The sequence below is a fragment of the Dama dama genome, chromosome 11 (genome assembly GCF_033118175.1).
Source record: "Dama dama isolate Ldn47 chromosome 11, ASM3311817v1, whole genome shotgun sequence".
NCBI classification, from domain to species: Eukaryota; Metazoa; Chordata; class Mammalia; order Artiodactyla; family Cervidae; genus Dama; species Dama dama.
In genome coordinates this window covers 33,675,553-33,697,971 of record NC_083691.1, presented here as the reverse complement: position 1 = coordinate 33,697,971, position 22,419 = coordinate 33,675,553, and the positions used below count along the sequence as shown (strand labels likewise).

The window sequence follows — 22,419 nt, the reverse complement described above, 5'->3', positions numbered from 1 at the left end:
AACCTATGTACCACAACTACCGAGCCTGCACTCTAGGGCCTGGGAGCCACAACTAGAGAAGCCACTGCAATGAGAAGTCTGCACACCACAATTAGAGAGTAGCCCCCACTTGCCGCAACTAGAGAAAAGCCTGTGCAGCAACAAAGATCCAGCATAAATAAAAATAACTTTTTAAAAAAGAAAAAAATACATTCCTAAAAATTTGGAACAAACTTTCCAAAAAAAATAATGACAGATAAAAAAATAAAACAAACTCTGGAAAATAAAATTATGGACTTTATCGACTAAAGCTATAGAGGAATTTGTGATTTAGAGAACATTCTGACAAATCCTTTTGTAATCTGAAGGATTCTATGCCACTTAAACTCTCTATTTGTACATGTGGGTTTTTCAGACTGTTATGAGCCTAGGCCCTGGAGTCAGGAGAATCAGGTTAACACCTTGACTCTACCACTTACTAGCCCTGTGTCCTTGGGCAAGTTACTTAAACTTCTGTGCCTCAGTTTCTGCATCTGTAAAATGGGGATTATAGTAGCCTATCTCATAGGGTTTTTGTGAGAATGAAATGTGATAATTCACATAAATCATTTAGCGTAGGACCTGAAACACAGCAAGTACAAAGTAAATTATGATAATTACAAGGGACGTAGAGCCCAACTGGACTTCAACTTTCCTTCTTGAGCCTTTTGCAAGGAATACAGAGCCTTGAAGCATGGGTTTAGTAAGACAAAGTTCCTTGGAATTTATGATGGAGGCATAGTTGCTCATTATCAAGCTAGTTTGAGTGCAATATTTAGCCATTTTCCTTTTGTTGAGAACTTGATGCACTTCCTTTCTTTTCCCTCTCACTAACTTAAAAGATTAGTTATTATGTTCTGGGCATCCAGATCCCTGGGAGATGGAAAGTAGCCCAGAGACTCATTTATATTTGATAGATGGGCCTTGAATAGAAATGGCATCCCTTGGGGCATATTTGGAGGCTTTGGCTATACAGAGGAAATTTCCCCATCTTCGGATGCTCTCTGATCCTTTTGACTGGATCCACTTCCTCCTGGAAGAGCTGGTGGGAAGCATGGTCTGGTGGGAGCAGATTCTCAAAACAGCTATCCTACCTCTGGAGAACCCCACTGTGTGTGTGTGCACGTGCATATTCATGCATGTCCTCGCATTGTATATGTGTGTGTGTGTACTCACACATGTCCCCACACCGTGTGTGTGTGTCCTTACACTGTGTATGTGTACTCGTGCATGTCCCCATTCCTAGCAAGGAAGGATATTCTCTTAAGCTATAAGATTAAAGAGCTTCACGAGTAAACGTATAATACAAAATGTCAATTACTGGTTCTGGTGACCAGAGAATGAACCCCATTTCAATTACAGGAAAAGAAGAGGAAGCTGAAACTCTGCAAAGAGTAGGGCCCTGAAGCTGTTGTCCAGGTCGGCCCAGCCCAGCCAGCCGACTTTTGCTTAGTTAGTTGTCGAAGAACACAGGCTTGAGCCTGCCTATTGCATCAGTTGCTCCCCAGCTGCCCTTCCCCGCCCCACCCTGGAAAGTGGTAGGGAGAGCTACGTAACAGCCTGTGAGGCAACCACTCAGGCAGAGGGACGTCTGGAAGAGACTGTCTCACTCCTTCCAGCCAGGCCCCACCCAACAGGCACTCCTAATCCAAGTCCGTGAAGGGAAAGCACATTTCGGGCCCGGAGTCCTCCCAGCTGTCCTAACACTACACGCAGCCCTTTCTACCTCCACCTGGACATCATGCGGTGATAGACAGGACTTCTGAGCCTTCTCTTTTGGTCAAACTGGAATCTAGAATCTCAGAATGTTAGGGCCAGAAGACCTCAGAGGGCACCTGAATCAACATTCCCATTTTACAGATGATAAAATTGAGGCCCAGAGAAGCAAAATGACTTGCCAAAGAGCCCACAGCTAGAGTGAATCAGCTTGCTCAGTCTATAGCTCACAGCTCCCCTCTCTCCTTGCACAACCTCAGAAACAAAGGACCAAAGTATTTGGACTTGAGAAATATTTGAATGGAAGACAACACCAGAACTGAGTGCTCTGAGATCTGTAAAGTCATTTAAGATGTAGAGTAGGATGCTTAGGAGATTCTAATGAGTGAGGTTGAAATCCATTCTGAACCTGTGCAGAAGAATCCCTTAATCCAAGTCTTGCAGGAGAGCAGGCCAATTTTAGACTGAGCTGGACAGGAGCAGACTGGGGAAGGGAGGGACCCATTCTGGAGCAGTCCCAGAAAGCCTAACCAATGCCTGGCTCTTCCCCCAGCCTTCAAGTCCCCGGAATACTGAGAAGTCTCAGGTCCACTAAGGCAGGTCATCAGTTTCCAGGTTGAACTCAACTACCAGGCCCACTGTGGGGGACCAGGATGCACAAAGAAAGCATCCATCAGCTGAAGTTATGAACATGGGACTCCAGGGCACTGAATGGAGATCAATAACTACTGACAATGTATGCTGATTTAAAGGGTATATTGAGATTTGGACCATAAAACTGAGCACTGGAAAATTGATGCTTCTGAACTGTGGTGCTAGAGAAGACTCTTGAGAGTCCCTTGGACAGAAAGGTGATCAAATCAGTCAATCCTAAAAGAAATTAACCCTGAATATTCATTGGAAGGACTGATGCTGAAGCTGAAGCTCCAATACTTTGGCCATCTGATGAGAAGAGACGAAAAAACCCTAGAAGAGTCAAAAAAAAAAACCTAGAAGAGTCAAAAAAACATTTGAAAAAACCCTAATGTTGGGAAAGATTGAAGGCAGGAGGAGAAGGGGGTGACAGATGAGATGGTTGTATGGCATCATTGACTCAATGGACATGAGTTTGAGCAAACTCTGGGAGACAGTGAAGGATAGGGAAGCCTGGAGTGCTGCAGTCCATGGGGTGGCAGAGTCGGACAAGGCTGAGTGACTGAACAACAACAGAAGCTAGAGCTACACACAAATCCACATACATATTCTTTTTAAAAAATCATTTTATTGAGGTATGACTGACACACAAAAAGCTGAAGGTACTTAATGTACACAATTTGATGAGTTTGGAATACACACATGTTCTTTATTTACGTGTAGTTCCACCGATGCTCAGTCCAAGAGGAGTCCAGCTTCCTGGGTCACTTGCAGCTGAGAAGGGCAGCCTCATTGAGCTTTAGCTGATGATGGATCAACATCGGCTCCTGCTCTCTCTGGGACCTTGTTTAAGAACCACCTTTTTTGGTTTTTAACCCAAAGGCTGCCAGCAACACGTGATGTCCTGCAGTTTTTAGGCTTTTCCTGGACTCTGGAAACCTCATGCTGAGTCTCCCTCTGAGCCTGACACTGATTTAACAGACACTTGTGCTATTTATCTGGCACCTGTGACTTTGCTGAAGGCAATATCTTCTTTAACTGACTTCTAGAACGGCCCACATACTCACAGCCCCTCAGGACTTGAGAGCTCAGCCATGTTTTCCTGCTGACACCCAGGTCCTAAGAGATTAAAATTCTTCAATCCACCTCTCTGATTCAGGGGGGCTCTACTTTTTTTTTTTTTGGTTGCGTTGGGTCTTAGTTGCAATGTGTGGGCTTAGCTGCCCTGAGGCATGTGGGACCAGGGCATCCTCCACCGGGGCATCCTCGATCGAAGCCGTGTCCCTTGCGTTGGATGGCAGATTCTTAACCACTGGACCACCAGGGAAGTCCCTTAGGGCTTTACTCTTACTATGCAATTATTCACCTTGAATTTCTTAACATTATCTCAAAGGGGCAAGAGGCATTTTTCCTTCTTTTCAGCCTGCTGCACACAGGAGATTTTCCAGCTGCCGGTTAAATGCTGGGCCCCAGCAGGTACCAATGAACACAACATCATCCACTATCAGGTGTGCTCCTGGGAGAGCCATGGGGTCCACATGAAAACAGGAGGACAGGGCTTCATTCTGTTCATGGGGCTCTCCCATTTGGTCACCAAGCACCTAGGAAGTCACCCTGACACATCACCCTTCACCCCTCCTCAGAAGGATGGGCACTTATCAAGAGCCCGTGAATCAGGCAACCCCACAGAGAGGGGCAGAGGACACAGAAGCTCACAGTGGGGACAGGGACAGGGGACAGTCCTGTGAGCAAGAGCATCTGGCACAGTTAGAGTGAGGAAGCAGGCGACAGGAGAGGAACCAGGGGAGAGGCTCAGATGAGGAGCCTCAGGCAACCGGAGGGGGTCCAATCCAACATTATTAAACAGTTCTCTATCTTTTGCCTAATTAAGTTTCATGAGTCAACTCAAATGTTTGCTCCCATTTTCTGCCCCCAAAGAAGAAGATGATAAGAGGATAGCTGGCCCAAGGATCTGGAATTTGGAAATGATCAATTTTCAAGTACGGGGAAAATTCATGAAAAATGAGCACACATACTCCATCTTCATCCCAGTCCTGCCATGGACAGCATAGTCCAAAGGAGAGCTGAATAACAGAGCATAAAGGGAAATTAGAGATGAGATCATTTAGTCAACATCCTCATTTTACAGATGTGAAAACTGAGACCCAGGGAGGTGCTCAAAATCACCGTCAATAATTGCAGAACCCATGGGACTAGAACTCTGGCTCCTAACTCCCAGTCAACGTGTTTTCTTCCATTTTACCCAGGGGCTAGGTTTCTATCGCAGAAGCCATGACTATTCAGGGGTAAAAGTTTGCCTTGGAGCGCCCTCCTCTGGCTCTGGGCAGCCACTGGAGTAGCTCTGAGGATGTAGGCCTGGGTTCTTGGAGTTGAGTGCGGAACAGAATCACCTGCAGGTGGTTAAAGCATTGCTGAGCCCACCCTAGAAGTTTCTGATTCTGTAGGTCTGCGGTGGGGCCCGATGATGGGCATGTCTAACCAGTTCCCAGGTGATGCTGATACAAAGATTATTGAGAATCTCTGGTGTCGGCAGAGATCTTACAGTAAGAATACCCAGGTTCAAGGTCCAGCTTTGCCATACACAGACTGTAACATTGAACATGACGCTGCTTAATCTCTTGGCATCTCAGTCTCTTCATCTTATGATGGTAACTATAATAACCACCCATCAGGTAAATGCATAAAATAAATAAATCAGATATGAAATTACCTGAAGAGTGCTGTACTGATGCTATGTGAATACATAGACTCACAGATATATGACCTCTGTCTGGAGAAATAGTATTGTGGGCCAAGAAATGGCCATGGTAACAGGAGTGTTCTCTTGCTCTCTCTCTTTTTTTTTTTTTAATGTTTATTTATTTAATTTGGCTGCGCCAGATCTTAGTTGTGACATGTAGGATCTGGTTCCCTGACCAGGAATTGAACCTATGCCCCCTGCATTGGAAGGACAGAGTCCCAGCCGCTGGACCATGAGGAAAGTCCCCAGAAGCATTCTCTTAATGCTACTCAAAATACCATGAATCTAGCAGAAATGGTGTTCATTCTAACACAAATGTTGCCTGAAGAATTATTAGCCTGGGTTTACCAAAGTAAATGACACGGTCCCCGCCCTAGAGGAGCCACTAGGAGGAAGATAAACATGCAAATCCCAATAATTACCCTATTGGGTGATGAGCCAGGAAAGGAACCCTATCCCTTGGGAGCACAGAGCAATCAACCCTGTGTAAGGAGTCAAGTAAGGCTTTGAAGAAGCAATGAGTAGGGTCTTGAAGGATGAATAGGAGTTCTTTGAGAAGTGTCAGTGGGCACTTCAGACAGAGGAAACAATATGCAAAGTAGCCACAGAGATGTGAACATGCATAATGTGTCCAGGGAAATGTAGTTCTATGTTGCTAGAGTGTAGTTCTATGTTGCTAGAGCTCAGTGGGTCTGGGAAAAATAACAGAAGAGGGGTTTGGCCAGGAAGGCTGAGGCAAGATTTTGCAGAATCCTGATGCCAGGCTGAGGAGTTGGGACCTGATCCTGAGTCTGATGGGAACCCATTAGAAGACACCCACCTCCACCCTGGAAGAGTCCTTGGAAAAAATCCCTAATGAAGCCCCAAGATGAAGATTTATGAGCCAAGGGCCTTCACCACCCTCCTCAGTTCCCCCAGTGCCTGCAAACCTCCTCTGCCAGGAAGCCAAGCCCAGAAACGCCTCCTGAGCTGGGTGGGGGCCCTTGGGAACCTGGAAGGCACGAGAAGCAACGGGGCAGCCTCCCACCTCTTACCTTCATCAGATAGGCCCCACTCTCCCGAAGGTTTCCTCATTCCCTCTCCCCATGGGTGTGGAGTCACTGAGAGGACAAAAGGCTGTTATCTCAAGCTAAGAAGTCTGGGAGGTGTAGGCGCCCTTGGAATCAGGAGAATGAGTGCTCTCTGGCAGGTGGGCAGGCAGCCTCTGATTGCAATCCAGGAAAAGGTCTGTAGCGACCTACACATGGGTAGCAAGCCCCTTACCTCACTGACCTGGCTGAGGTCCAGAGAGCTTGGAAGCTGAAAGGAACCTGAGAAGTCATCTATTCTAGGTGCCTCCTTTAAAGACGAAATAAACACTCAGTGGTCAGGTCAACTGCCCGTGATGGCTGTCTATCTCTCTTTCCCTACTTCTGACGCCAAGATGTAAAATCCAAGCCAAAGGGAAATTGGTGCTTTCTGTGTCCTGACCTCCCTCCCTCCTCCTAAAGTCAATCCCAGAGCACACACCTCACCCCTTTATCCACACTCCCCACCCACACCCACCCCACCCAAGCCCGCGACCCTTGTTAGACCCAGGCTTTTGTTTCCAAATGGGTAGATACTGAAATGTGTAGAAGAAAGTGGTCTCTACTATTTTGGAAAACTGCAATGATGAGAAAAGGGAACAAAGTGCTAGTCTAAACTGTGTGGGTTTGGGTTTTCATCCCAGTTCCTCTATCTCCTGTGGAGGGGGAAGCAAATTGTTCTTGTGGGAATAATCCCTTTTGTTTTTAGGCAAGTATTTTAATAGGATTTTGGGTTATGCAGGGATAAAACGTAAACCTTTTCTGGAAAAGAGACAATGCAATGTGGAACAATGTGAAACTACAGGCTCTGCATCATAATTATAAAAGGTGGTTTTCTTATGGAATGAGTGGCATCTCGTCAGGGTTTATGGGAAGTTTTCTGAATGTTGCAGAGTGGCCTTAGCTGTGCTTTGGGGACTTGAGAGTGGGGCCTGTGTCTACAGTGGGAGAGAGCTGGATTGAGTGGGTGATGGGCAGGGAGGGCAGGTCTGCGTACAATTCCCAGATTTCTCACAAACCTGGAGGAGGAAACCCCAGCAAGATCGTGGCCACTGGCGCTGCTTCTCTTTTGTCTGGGGGTTGTGATTTGTTCCTCCCTCTGGCAGGGCTACATAAAAAAAAAACTGAGCTTCTTCTAAAATGACTACAAAACCAAGTGAAACTGACCCATCCACCCCTGGCACCCCTGCCACTGTCAGCTTGGAGCAGGAGCACCTCCATGACACCAGAACCTCACCCACCTTTCCACTCTGCTCTTTGATGAAGCCTAGTGTCTGACGCGGAGAAGGCAATGGCAACCCACTCTAGTACTCTCGCCTGGAAAATCCCATGGACGGAGGAGCCTGGTAGGCTGCAGTCTGTGGGGTCGCTAAGAGTCAGACACGACTAAGCGACTTCACTTTCACTTTTCACTTTCATGCATTGGAGAAGGAAATGGCAACCCACTCCAGTGTTCTTGCCTGGGGAACCCCAGGGACAGGGGAGCCTGGTGGGCTGCCGTCTATGGGTCACACAGAGTTGGACACGACTGAAGCGACTTAGCAGCAGCAGCAGTGTCTGACGGAATGTGGCCAAAACCAACAGAACCTCTCAGTTCCTAAATATTCTTATTTTGAAAAATCTTTTTCACAAATACTTTACTTTGAAAAGGTAAAAAACTTTATTTTGAAAAAGTTATTCTAGGGAACTGGATCATCCTGGGATTAAGGGTGCATGTCCTACCAGGCATAGGGAACTGGGCTTGAGTCAGTAACCAAGGGAAGGAATCAATGGACATCAAGAGGTTACATGGGGACTTCCCTAGTGGTCCAGTGGTTAAGAATTTGCCTTGCAATGCAGGGGACACGGCTTCGATCCCAGGTCTGGGAACTAATATCCCACATTCCACAGCAACAGAGCAATTAAACTGCCTATGCACCACAACTACAGTACCCATGTGCCACAACAAAGATCCCACGTGCTACAACTATAAGACTGGATGCAGCCAAATAAACATTTTTTTAAAAAATAAAGTAACAGCTATGAAGGTGCAAAATGATTCTTAAAAAATGGGGGTAAAGGATTTCTGTCTTACATTAGTATAAAAATTACTCTATTAATAAGAAAACATAAATATATTATGATATATTTTTTAACATACATATAGTATAAAATTTAAAACAATAATTTACAACAGAAAAATTTATGATAATATAAAGTAATATGCTACTTTATAAAAAACATAAATAATATGTGAACATGTAAAAACCATAAATATCACCAATTACCTAACCCCCTCAAAATGAATCGATGTCAACATTTGGGATACTATCTTCAGATCTTCCTCTATGCATATAAACAAATAAATAAACAAACAGATAACTAGATATATTGAACACCCACCCATGCTTATTTTATAATTCCAATGAAAAGAGAACATGCTATTTTCCAATAGTTCTATTAATAGCAACAGTCCCAGGATGAACTCTCATTGGCCCAGCTTGGATTCCAGGCTCAAGGAACTCTGAATTTAGAACCCACAAAAGTCATTTTAACCTATAAGATAGCTTAAAATGAACTAAATATTTACTTTCTCAAGTTGTTACACTTAATTAAATAAATGAGACCATGCATGTGGAAGATTTCTGCAAATATCAGTGATTACTAAAATCATTAATTACATGTATTATTAATATCATCACCACCCTTGCCACATCATCCTTCTTCCTCCCCTCTTCTTGCTTTATCTAGTTTTCTGCTTTTTCCTCTTCCTACCAAGTCTCCATCATGTCTGGATTAACCCGGCTGTGGCCGACTGGTAAGGAGACCATGTGCTATTTATAGCAGTGTTTCCTCAGGCAGTGTGGTGTGTGGTGATGTGGGAACACACCATTTAAGGGATACTTCTATCTCTCATTGCGGCCCAAGTGGCTTCTGAGAACTTTGTCTACAGTGAGGAAGAATGTAGAGAACGTACTCCTCTCCTCACAGCAGAGGCAAGCTCTGCCTTTTATACCACTTGGTCAACCATTTAGGCATAGATCTGGTAGAATACAAGTTTGTTATTCAGGCAGTGTCTGAAATGATGCATTCCTGTCAGCAGACCTACAGAAGGACATTTCAGCTGGACAGAGACTAGAAAAAACTCAGTCAACCCAAGCCTAGAGAGGACATTGGTGTGAGAATCGGCGTTTTAGTTTGGCAAACTGAAGATTGGCAGCAGATCAGGGACTACAAGGACTGAGTGCATAAAGTCCTTTATGGAATCTTGGACATGTTACATAAGTAGTTTGGGGATAATTAAATTCCTAACTTAAAAAGCAGGTGGTTGACAACACCTGTACACTGGAATTGAATAATTAAGTAAATGAATGGCAGATGGCGAGAGCCAGGTTTCTTATTGTTGGAGTAGGTGTTTACAGACAGACAGGAGAAGGGTAGAATGATCCATGTGGTAATGACTTAAGAGACATAAGTGGGAAATCATGTATAACTTGATATAATACAGATGGTTACATATGGAAATATTTACAGATATATGTACACATATATGGGTTAGTATACACACATCTATTTCCTTGCTGTGTCAGTCTAAAGGATCAAGAAGCAATGACATCCCAGTAGCAACAAGCACACCTACTGCCCAGAACTTGGTTTCTAATACCATTTTTCAATAAAAGGACTAGGTCACCTTGAAGAAATGGTTGATCTAGAACTGGGGCAGGAAATATACAGAATGATCCAGGAGCATCTTACAAAGCTCAAAACTCCACAATGATGGGGTTTGGAGTGGCTAGAGAATACAAAGGAATACAGAAGCCAATTGAAACAGCTCCTAAGGGCTAAAACTGTAACAATTTGAACAAGAAAATAAAGTGTTATTGTATTATAACCCAAAGTATAAAATGAATATTCATGAGTACATATTAATACAAATAAAAAATTGAATAATTAGATAAATGAGGGAGAAAAGGTGAACCTCCATATAGAAGAATTCCAAATAACTTGTGTATTACAGATACTCTGCCTTCAAGGAGATGGAGAAGTCATGTTGATATATGTGTTCTTGATATGATGACAGTGGTCTTCCTCTCCCCAAAATCCACACCCCAGTCAGATCATGAGAAAAACATTAGACAAATCCAAATTGAATGACATTCTATAAAATACCTGACTGTCAATCTGTTAAAGTCATCAAAAACAAGAAAATTCCAAGAAACTGTCACAGTCGAGAAGAGCCTAAGGAGACATGACAACTAGATAACATAGTATCCCGGATGTGATCCTACAACAGAAAAGGGAAATTGGAGGAAAAACTACAGAAAACTGAATTAAGATTGGACTCTGTCATTCATGGGGTCACAAAGAGTCAGACACAGCTGAGAGATTGAACAACAATAATGGTGTACCAACACTGATTCATTAATCATGACAAATGTGCCATACTGATGTAGGATGTTAATAATAGAGGGAATTGGGTGAGGAGTATATGAGAACTCTGTACCATCATTGTAATTTTTCTGTAAATCTAAAACTATTTTAAAACAAAAAGTTTATTTAAAAAAAAAGGTACCATACACTAAAATGTTAATATTGATTATTTCTGGATGGTAGGATCATACAAGTTTGCTTCAAATTTTCTACCAAGTATGTACTATTTATATAATCTGAAACCATTTTTCAAGGTAGGTATGAACTTCCAGTTAGAGATAACAAACTGATCATGTATCTTTATCTCCTCTTCCTCCACAGACTCCACAAAATTCTTTTTAAAGTAAAGACTCATGAGAATACAGAGGGTGGAAATGAGGACATCGATGGACAAGATTGAGTTCAGTAATTTGGGCTGGAAAGGACTTCCCTGCTGGTCCAATGGCTAGGACTCTGCTCTTCCAGTGCAGGGGGGCTCAGGTTTGATCCCTGGTCAGGGAATTAGATCCCATATGCCCTAACTAAAGATCTTGCAGCCGAAATGAAGATAGAATATCCTGTGTGCCACGTGACAGCCAAATAAATAAATATTTTTTAGAAGAAAAAAAGTGGCTGGGAGAACGGTAACAGAGTCGCCAGAATAGAGGAAACTAAGACTTAAAGGACCTGGAGAGGAACTGATGGTGATGAGTGAGCAGACTCTCCCCACAGAGGCCAGAGAGGCAGGGGTCTTAGAGGCAGCAGGTTCTGCAAGAAGCAAGTTTGAATCATGGGATTAGACTCTAGGGAACTGGCTAGAAGAGATCTATGAAGAAATTACAACTCTAGATACCCTTCCATCACACGGTCAGGAACCATGCCCCTACCAGAGAGTGGAGGTTTCTCTAGAGAAATTGAATCAGAGCATCCCCAAATTCCGGGATTCCAGCAAGAAAAAGGGCAGATGTCTGATTAAGTGTCAGTTCACATGATAATAGTAGGGCCCTCCACCAGACTCCTTCCCAGAAAGGAACTTTCAGGCATATGTCCCCGGGGATAGAAGATTCACTGGAAAAAAATTTACCTGCCCCCGAGAGAAATCCTCAAAGTGTTGGCTTTTCATGGTTTCCCAATGAAATGGCCTGAGGATGAAGCCCACCAGTCAAATCCTTGCCCACACACACAGCTGTCAATCACACTGATGCTCACTGTTACATAGGAATGGACAGCCTGAAATCACCAGAAATCTACACAAAGTATCCCACATGAAAGTGAAAGAGACTAAAGCAAACAAACATTAAAATAAAACAGGAACTCAGAAGAAATAGAGATAATTTAAGAAAATGATTTTTGAATTTTAGAAGTTTATGTATATATTTAGTCACCTCAGAGAGCTAAAAGAAGATACACATCCATGAAAAAGAATTGTTGAGTTGTTCAGTTGTGGCCAACTCTTTTGCGACCCCATGAACTGTAGCCTGCCAGGCTCCTCTGTCCATGGGATTTTCCAGGCAAAAATATTGGAATCAGTTGCCATTTCCTCCTCCAGGGGATCTTCCCCTCCAAGGGATCAAACCCAAGTCTCCAGGTCTCCTGCACTGCAGACAAATCCTTTAACACTGAGCCACTGGGGAAGCCATGGTGTAAAAAAAGGAATAATCAGAGAATGAGCAAGAGCAATTAGGAATTTTAAACAGATAGCTAAAACTAAAAATTAAACAAAAGAGTAGGAAAATAAACTTGAAGATATCTCCTAGAAAGTAGAATAGAAAGACAGATGAAAATGAGGAGAGAAAGAGTATTAGAGGATTATTCAAGTTCTGACATCTGTATGCAGTTTCAGGAAAGAGAAAGCAAAGAATAGTAAGTTATTTTAAAAATAATAACAATGTAAGAAAATTTCCCATTAGTGAAAGAGATAGACATCCAAATTGAAAACACCCACTGAATGTCCAGTAGAATATAGGGAAAATACCAAGGCAATAACTTGAATTTCAGAATGCCCAGATAAAAGAAAGAAATCATAACGTCTAGAGAGAAAAATCAGATTGTATGTGAAGGAGTAAAAAGCTGGGGCGTCAGATACCTCAACAGTGGTACAAGATACTGGAGGATAGTAGTGTTGGGAACCCAAAGTTCTGAGTGAAAACTATTTTAATCCCAGAATTCTATACTTATCCAAATAAAGGCTATGTGTAAGTGTGGAACAAGGATATTTTCAGATATGTAAGAACTCAAAAATTTTACCTCCCACATACCTTTTCTTAGGAAGATAGTGAAGGGTGTGATTCAGTGAAATGCAAGACTAAGCCAAGAAGGAGGAACAAAGAAATTCCAGAAAACAGAAGAACAATTCAAAGGAGAAGACTGATAAAAGGAAGTCCTAAGATGACACCTGAGCCCCGGGTAGAGAAAAACCCATTCAAACTGAAGCAGGAAAACAGAGGATTTGAGGGGTGGGGCAGTGGAGAGAGAACAGTGATAGATTATTTGATACATTTATTTATTTGAGGGGAAAAACATTGTTAGATATTTAACAGATACATAAAGAACATTTTTTCATACTGTTCATGGGGTTCTCAAGGCAAGAATACTGAAGTGGTTTGCCATTCCCTTCTCCAGTGGACAGTATGAAAAGGCAAAAAGATAGGACACTGAGAGATGAACTCCCCAGGTCGGTAGGTGCCCAATATGCTACTGGAGATCAGTGGAGAATTAACTCCAGAAAGAATGAAGAGATGGAGCCAAAGCAAAAACAACACCCCGTTGTAGATGTCACGGGTGATGGAAGTAAAGTCTGATGCTGTAAAGAGCAATATTACATAGGAACCTGGAATGTTAGGTACATGAATCAAGGCAAATTGGAAGTGGTCAAACAGGAGATGGCAAGAGTGAACATCGACATTTTAGGAATCAGTGAACTAAAATGGACTGGAATGGGCGAATTTAACTCAGATGACCATTATATCTACTACTGTCAGCAAGAATCCCTTAGAAGAAATGGAGTAGCCCTCATAGTCAACAAAAGAGTCTGAAATGCAGTACTTGGGTGCAATCTCAAAAACGACAGAATGATCCCTGTTCACTTCCAAGGCAAACCATTCAATATCACAGTAAACCAAGTCTATGCCCTGACCAGTAATGCTGAAGAAGCTGAAGTTGAATGGTTCTATGAAGACCTACAAGACCTTCTAGAACTAACACCCAAAAAAGATGTCCTTTTCATTATAGGGGACTGGAATGCAAAAGTAGGAAGTCAAGAAATACCTGGAGCAACAGGCAAACTTGGCCTTGGAGTACAGAATGAAGCAGAGCAAAGGTTAATAGAGTTTTGTCAAGAGAACACATTGGTCACAGCAAACACCCTCTTCCAGCAACACAAGAGAAGACTCTACACATGGGCATCACCTCAGTACTGAATCAGACTGATTATATTCTTTGCAGCCAAAGATAGAGAAGCCCTATACAGTCAGCAAAAACAAGACTGGCAGCTGACTGTGGCTCAGATCATGAACTCCTTATTGCCAAATTCAGACTTAAATTGAAGAAAGTAGGGAAAACCACTAGACCATTCAGGTATGACCTAAATAAAATCGCTTATGATTATACAGTGGAAATGACAAATAGATTCAAGGGATTAGATCTGATAAAGTGCCTGAAGAACTATGGATTGAGGTTCGTGACATTGTACAGGAGGCAGGGATCAAGACAATCCCCAAGAAAAAGAAATGCAAAAAGGCAAAATGGTTGTCTGAGGAAACCTTAAAATAGCTGAGATAAGAGGAGAAGCTAAAGGCAAAGGAGGAAAGGAAAGATATACCCATTTGAATGCAGAGTTGCAAAGAACAGCATGGAGATATAAGAAAGCCTTCCTCAGTAATCAATGCAAAGAAATAGAGGGAAACAATAGACTGGGAAAGACTAGAGATCTCTTCAAGAAAATCAGATATACCAAGGGAACATTTCATGCAAAGATGAGCACAATAAAGGACAAAAATGGTATGGACCTAATAGAAGCAGAAGATATTAAGAAGAGATGGCAAGAATACATAAAAGAACTATACAAAAAAGATCTTCATGACCCAGATAACCATGATGGAGTCATCACTCACCTAGAGCCAGACATCCTGGAATGAGAAGTCAAGTGCGGCTTAGGAAGCATCACTACAAACAAAGCTAGTGGAGGCGAGGGAATTTCAGTTGAGTTATTTCAAATCCTAAAAGATGATGCTGTGAAAGTACTGCACTCAATATACCAGCAAATTTGGAAAACTCAGCAGTGGCCACAGGACTGGAAAAGATCAGTTTTCATTCCAATCCCAAAGAAAGTCAACGCCAAAGAATGTTCAAACTAGCACAAAATTGCATTCATCTCACATGCTAGCAAAGTAATGCTCAAAATTCTACAAGCCAGGCTTCAACAGTATGTGAACTGTGAACTTCCAGATGTTCAAGCTAGATTTAGTAAAGGCAGAGGAACCAGAGTACATCATGAGAAACTCTGGGCTGGATGAAGCACAAGCTGGAATCAAGATTGCTGGGAGAAATATCAATAACCTCAAATATGCAGACGACACCACCCTTATGGCAGAAAGTAAAGAGGAACTAAAAAGCCTCTTGATGAAAGTGAAGGAGGAGAGTGTAAAAGTTGGCTTAAAGCTCAACATTCAGAAAACTAAGATCATGGCATCTGGTCCTATCACTTCATGGGAAATACATGGGGAAACAATGGAAACAGTGATAGACTTTATTTTTGGGGGCTCCAAAATCACTGCAGATGGTGACTGCAACCATGAAATTAAAAGACGCTTACTTCTTGGAAGGAAAGTTATGACCAACCTAGACAGCATATTAAAAAGCAGAGACATTACTTTGCCAACAAAGGTCCGTCTAGTCAAGGCTATGGTTTTTCCAGTAGTCATGTGTGGATGTGAAAGTTGGATGGTGAAGAAAGCTGAGCGCTGAAGAATTGATGCTTTTGGACTGTGGTGTTGGAGAAGACTCTTGAGAGTCCCTTGGACTGCAGGGAGATCCAACCAGTCCATCCTAAAGGAAATCAGTCCTGAATATTCATTGGAAGTACTGATGCTGAAGCTGAAACTCCAATACTTTGGCCAGCTCATGTGAAGAGTTGACTCATTGGAAAAGACCCTAATGCTGGGAAGGATTGGGGGCAGGAGGAGAAGGGGACAACAGAGGATAAGATGGCCGGATGCCATCACTGACTCAATGGACATGGGTTTGGGTAGACTCCGGGAGTTGGTGGTGGACAGGGAGGCCTGGTGTGCTGCGATTCATGGGGTCACAAAGAGTCAGACATGACTGAGCGACTGAACTGAACTGAACTGAACTGAGGAACCAGAGATCAAATTGCCAACATCCGTTAGATTATCAAAAAAGCAAGAGAGTTCCAGAAAAACATCTACTTCTACTTAATGACTATGCCAAATCCTTTGACTGTGGATCACAACAAACTGTGGAAAATTCTTCAAGAGATGGGAATACCAGACCACCTGACCTGCCTCCTGAGAAATCTGTATGCAGGTCAGGAAGCAACCGTTAGAACTGGACATGGAACAACTGACTGGTTCCAAATTAGGAAAGGAGTAGGTCAAGGCTGTATATTGTCACCCTGTTTATTCAACTTATATGCAGAGTACATCATTAGAAACCCTGGGCTGGAGGAAGCACAAGCTGGAATCAAGACTGCCAGGAGAAATATCAATAACCTCAGATATGCAGATGACATCACCCTTATGGCAGAAAGGGAAGAACTAAAGATCTTCTTGATGAAAGTGAAAGAGGAGAGTTAAAAAGTTGGTTTAAAATTCAACATTCAGGAAACTAAGATCATGGCATCTGGTCCTATCACTTCATGGCAAATAGGTGGGGAAACAATGGAAACAGTGATAGACTTTATTTTCTTGGGCTCCAAAATCACTGTAGATGGTGACTGCAGCCATGAAATTAAAAGACGCTTGCTCCTTGGAAGGAAAGTTATGACCAACCTAGACAGCATATTAAAAAGCAGAGACATTACTTTGCCAACAAAGGTCCGTCTAGTCAAGGCTATGGTTTTTCCAGTAGTCATGTATGGATGTGAGAGTTAGACTCTAAAAAAGTTGAGTGCCGAAGAATTGATGCTTTTGGACTGTGGTGTTGGAGAAGACTCTTGAGAGTCCCTTGGACTGCAGGGAGATCCAACCAGTCCATCCTAAAGGAAATCAGTCCTGAATATTCATTGGAAGGACTGATGCTGAAGCTGAAACTCCAATACTTTGGCCAGCTCATGTGAAGAGTTGACTCATTGGAAAAGACCCTAATGCTGGGAAGGATTGGGGGCAGGAGGAGAAGGGGATGACAGAGGATGAGATGGTTGGATGGCCTCACCAACTCAATGGACACGAGTTTGAGCAAGCTCCGGGAGTTGGTGATGGGCAGGGAGGCCTGGCGTGCTGCAGTGTTTGGGGTCACAAAGAGTTGGACATGACTGAGTGACTGAACTGAACTGAAATGAAAGAACATTTTGAACATAAGCAACAGCTATTATAAAGAAACTAAGCAAAATAAAAACTGTGACAAGTGTTAACTGCAAGAAAATCACAAAGTCAGAGGGAATATAATTATATAATACTATTTTTCAGCAGTAAATGATATTTACAAAATCATAAGATAAGCATTTGCAACAGGGATGAAGGAGGCTCTGCTGTGTCCCAGGATGTGGGTCAAGTCCCAGGGTTGTATGATTGTATGGTTTCACATTTGACTACTAATTTTTAAAATCATGTCTACACTTATATGGGAATATGAGAAAGGGGAAATGTAAGAGAACTAACACCTCAATTATCATGGAGAAAATCAATAGATAGTATCTGTCAAGTCCATGCATACAAGGCAAAGCAAAGTCAAGACCTAACTGATTTAACCAGTAAAGATGTAATTAGCCACCTTGAGACTTAGACAATGTTTTACTCACATAGACAGCAAAGGAAGAAGCCAAAGATGCCAGTTCCCTGTGCTCCTGGTCCCATACACCAAACAGTCAGACAAACTGAAACGAAGCGGGTTAGATGACTGAAACATGAACTGTGGGATGCACATTAACTGTGGGGCCAGTTCTAGACTGTGGCTAAGCAGTTTTACACTCTGTAGCTCTATTCTGAGGTGTGACACTTCAATGATTTAGAAAACAGAAGTAAGTAAGGGCTGTTTTCTAGATCATAACCAGAAACATCAAAGAGATAAAAAGATGGGATAAGAAAGAAGTGGCAAGAGTCCAATAGTAAGAATTCTGGAAGAAAGTGAAAAGAGTGACAAAAAGTAATTTTTTTCAAAGAATATGTGAGAATTTTCCAGAAATGAGATAACATCAAAAACATTATCAAGAGAATATCAAGAATAAATTTTCAAGTTTTGAAGTCAAGAGACAAAAAGAACTGATTACCTAAAGCCTGGGCGTGTGGAGGCAAGAATACTGGAGTGGATAGCCATTCCCTTTTCCAGGGGATCTTCCCAATCCAGGGATCAAACCTGCAGACAGATTCTTTACCATCTGAGCCATGAGGGAAGCCCGTTATGAGATAGCCCCTAGTAAATTCTTTCAGTTGGATTAAAAAAGGAGTATGGACAGCATTCCACAGGAGCAGATTAACTCAAATCATCTGTAACAAAGCCTAGAAAGAGAGGCAAGTCTCCAAAAGAATTATGGGTACAATGTTGGACACACAGAGTTGACTGAAATCAAACAGTTCTTTAAAAAAAAAAAAAAAAGGCAAAGTTTTCGAGAAAACTGCATCATCAAAAGAACTACCAACCTGTACAAAAAGAAACTGTGACAGTTTAGGATATAAAATGTCCTTTGAGTCCACACCAGAGAGTGAGTGCCTCCCTAAATTTTGTTAATGAGATTTAAAGAATTGTTAGCACAGAAAAGCTGACTAATACGTTATGGAAATGTTCTAACGTAAGCAAAATAAAGAAAATAGTATAATGATGCTCCCGATACCCATTATAGAAGCTTCAATAATCAGCAGCACGTAAGTAATGTTATTTCAGCTCTAGCCCCACTCACTCCTCCGTCTTTGTCTTAGATTATTTTGAAGCAAGCCCAAGATTCCTTATTATTTACACTGTGAATATTTCAGTACATGTCCAGAACAGCTAAAGACTCTCTTTAAAAATAACCAGTGTCGTTATCACACATTTTTTTTTTTTTGCCTTGAACCTATTCTTTTTTAAAATGGTGGTTAAAAAAAAATACATAACATAAAATTTACTATCTTAGTCATTTTTAAGCATATATTTCAGTAGCGTCAAGTATTTTCACCTTATTATAAACAGATTTCCAGAACTTTTTCATCTCACAAAACTGAAATTCTATATCCATGAAACAACAGCTAATCCCTGGTAACCACCAGTCTTCTTACTGTCTCTATGAATTTGACTATTTTGATTACTTCATATAAGTGGAATTATACAGCATTTGTCCATTTGTGACTGGCTTACTTCACTTAGTTTAACGTCGTCAAGGTTCATCCATGCTGTGGCAGTGCATAGTCCACTCTGTGTATATACCACATTTTGTTTATTCATTCATCCGTCAGTGGGTATTAGGGTTGCTTCCACTTCTTGGCTATTGTATCACACTGAAAATGTTTTTATCAAGTTTTTTCAAGTTGTATTTGTTCTATATATCTTTTAAGTCTCTTTCAATTTGTAAGGTTCTTCTTTTTTTATTCTTCATATATACTTACATTATGTATATTAAATATTATATTTATTATATGTTAAATACATTTAAAATTCTATTTCTCTATTATATCTATTGAATTGTATCCTTTTTGTAGAATTTCTGGATTTTGGTCTGGATTTTGCTGATTGTCTTTTTGTATATTCTTTACATCTTTTTGGTACCCTGTACTTTCTGTCAATCAATAACAAGATACAGAATTTTTATCTGATTCAGGTTCAGCTTTTGGCCAGAATGCTTAATAGACAGTGTTGTAGACTTTCATCAGGAGGCATGTTATATCTGAATGCCTCTCTCTGTGATTTTATTGGCCATAGATATACCATGATTGATTCAATGACTCTCTTACTAACAGACGAAACAGAATAGAATTTAAGGTAAAAAGCATTATAAGGATAAAAGTGGGACATTTCATACTGATAAAAGGAACAATTTACCAAGAAGATGTAATAACTGGGAATCTGAATGTTTTCAACAACAGTCTTGAAATATATAAAGCAAAATCCAAAAGAGTTAGAGAGAAATTTACAAATCCATAAAGATATTTTCTCGATATGTATCATAAAATATGGTTAGCAATATCTCACCCAGGGTCTCAGAATGCTTTGAAGATGCAGCCATTGCAGACTGACTTCCTACTTCTAGTCTTATCCATCCAATCCATTCTCCACACTGCAGCCAGAGTGATTTCTCCAGAGCACACACTGGACCATGCTTAGAACCCCACAGTGACTCCACAAAGTGCTAAAAGGACTTTGTTGCTCTGGCTCCACATTTGTCCTAGCCACCTTCCTCACCACTCCTGCTTTCCCTGTCTTCCCACCAGTCATGCTGCACTGGTGTGCAGATCCTCAGAATGAACCACGGTTTCTCCTGCCTTGGGCTTTTGCATATGCTATTTCCTCTACCTGGACACTGCTCATCTATCCTCTTCTCCTCCTCCCCTTTTTTTCCTTTTTCTTCAGGATAACTCCTTCTAATCACTCAGGGCTCAGCTCAGGCAAGACCTTGTCCAGTGGTCTTTCCTGGCTCCTCCAGATGGGGTCTTCACTTAGCCACCACTGTTCCCTAACACAGAATGTATCAGCCTGCTGGCCTCAGGCCTTTCCTTTCTCTACTCTAGACTGGAAGTTAATCCTGAAAGGCCAGGACTGTGGAGGTTTTTGGTTACTGTGTTCTCAATCCCTAGCACATGCCTGATATACAGAGAAGCTCAATAACTGTTTATTAAATAAATGAATAGTGGGCAGAGGGAAGGATTATATCACAGGGAAGAACAGAAGTCTTAAGATGGTCAAGAAACAATTCAGAATCAGATGGAGGAAAACTTCATAAAGTCTGGCCTCTTAACCAGAGCTCTGGCCCCAAGGTCTCATGGAACCATAAAGAGCTGCCTAAAACAGAGCTGCCCATGTCTCTTACATGCGAAGGGAAAAAAAAAGAAACAGATGATATTTGGGAGTCTTATAAGCAAAGCAGTGCAAATGGGAGCTTCTTGGGAGTTCTTCATCTAGGAGAGTCAGTGAGCTGGGTGGTCAAAAGCATGTAGGATGGTGGGAGGTAAGCGTGTTCCTAACACTAGCCCTGCCCTCCCAGGCTTCTTCCCCCCAAAATCCACACTCAGTATGTGCTCAGGTGACCCTGGAAAGGGGCCTGCCTTCCCCACCCCTCTCCACTATGCCCTACAGGGTGAAAGCGGGTTTTCTGGATCGGAAAACTCCATCCTGGGATGGGGGAGGATACTGGGTGGGGGGTGGGGTGGGGCGGGGACAGTGCAGAAGGGCAGGGGGATAACAGATGAGGCTAAATTAATTTTGGAAACCATTAAATCTTTGAAATGAGAGCGTGTTTTCAGCAGGGACAGTGAATCACTGTGATTTGCAGAAACAGGCACAAAGCAATTAGCCATCTGGATGCTGTGGCTTCCAGTCCCCTCAGCGGAAACTTCAAGTGAGCGGAAGGCTGGTCATTACCCAGTCCAGACCCAGCTCTCCAGTCCCCACAGATAAGTCTGTGCCTCGAGCCAGCTCGGAGCCCAGAGGCCTAGGACAAAGGGCAACTTGGCAAGAGTCACAGTAAAAATGGGCAGGAAATGCAACACCAGCCACAGGGAGCCAGCACTACTTCCTTCTTCCTGTGAGCTCCCCTCAAAATCCATTCTGACGGAGTAAATTAGTTCATCCACTCAACACACATTTGTTAGTCACCTACTATCTCCCAGGCTTTGTGCTAGCACATAGATTACATCACGACACACACATGAGGCGTTCCATGGGTGGCACAATTTCAAGGGGATCCATAGTAGTCCATGTGAACAATACTCCCGGAAGTTTTAAAGCAGAGGAGCCTTGCTGGGAGAGATTATCACCTTTTTTAATTAAACAAAACAAAAAACCACCCATTATAAAGAAACTGTTATCTTTTTTAGTCAATGAGGAAATAAAAGCTGAAAGAGAAGGCATAAACTTGCTCAAGGTAAGTTGTACGATTAAGAATGGAACTCAGAATCCCGTGCCATTTCCTAGATGAGCCTTATTTGCCAATTGTTACTCTATCTGGCTCACCAAGTTGTGAGAACCAAATACCACACAAGGATGTGAATGGATTTATAGGGTGCCATACACAGTGGAGCTATTTTTATAAGGCAGTTACCCTTCCACCTCCGACACCCTGCCATCCTCAGGCACTGCTCCTCCATTCATTCCTAAAAACTGCCAGGGAACACTGGACAAACCGTTCCAGGAAAAGGGTCAGCAAGCTTCTCCAAAAGGAAGGAGCATATACAACTGACCAGAAAGAGGGCTTCCACTCAAGGAAGCCTTACTGGTCTGAACTGTGCTGTGATTCGCAACCAGCAATGGTTCTGGCCTGCACCATGTGTGGCAAAAAGGCTAAATGGAGCAAGATCCTGCCATAGGATCCAGCTTCCAGCAAAGGGAGAGAAGCCAGGAAGGGAGACACCACCTAGACAGACCAGAAGTGCCCAGGTCCTCTCGCCTATCTGTGGAGGTGGGACCGATGACCAGCCACTTCCTGCTCCGTGTGTGGGTAAAGAGTTGCCTCTCTAGTGCCTCAGCTAAGTGCTG

The 22,419-nt window shown here is 42.4% G+C and overlaps 1 protein-coding gene across 1 annotated transcript in view; it reads left to right on the top strand.

The window, feature by feature from the left end:
- RBKS (ribokinase) overlaps positions 1–14,141 on the top strand; it is a 132,894-nt gene extending 118,753 nt beyond the window's left edge. The window contains exon 9 of the mRNA XM_061155069.1: positions 10,927–14,141. Coding sequence (XP_061011052.1) covers positions 10,927–10,947 — 21 coding nt within the window. The 3' untranslated portion in view covers positions 10,948–14,141. The remainder of the gene's footprint in view (positions 1–10,926) is intronic.
- Positions 14,142–22,419: the final 8,278 nt, after the last annotated feature.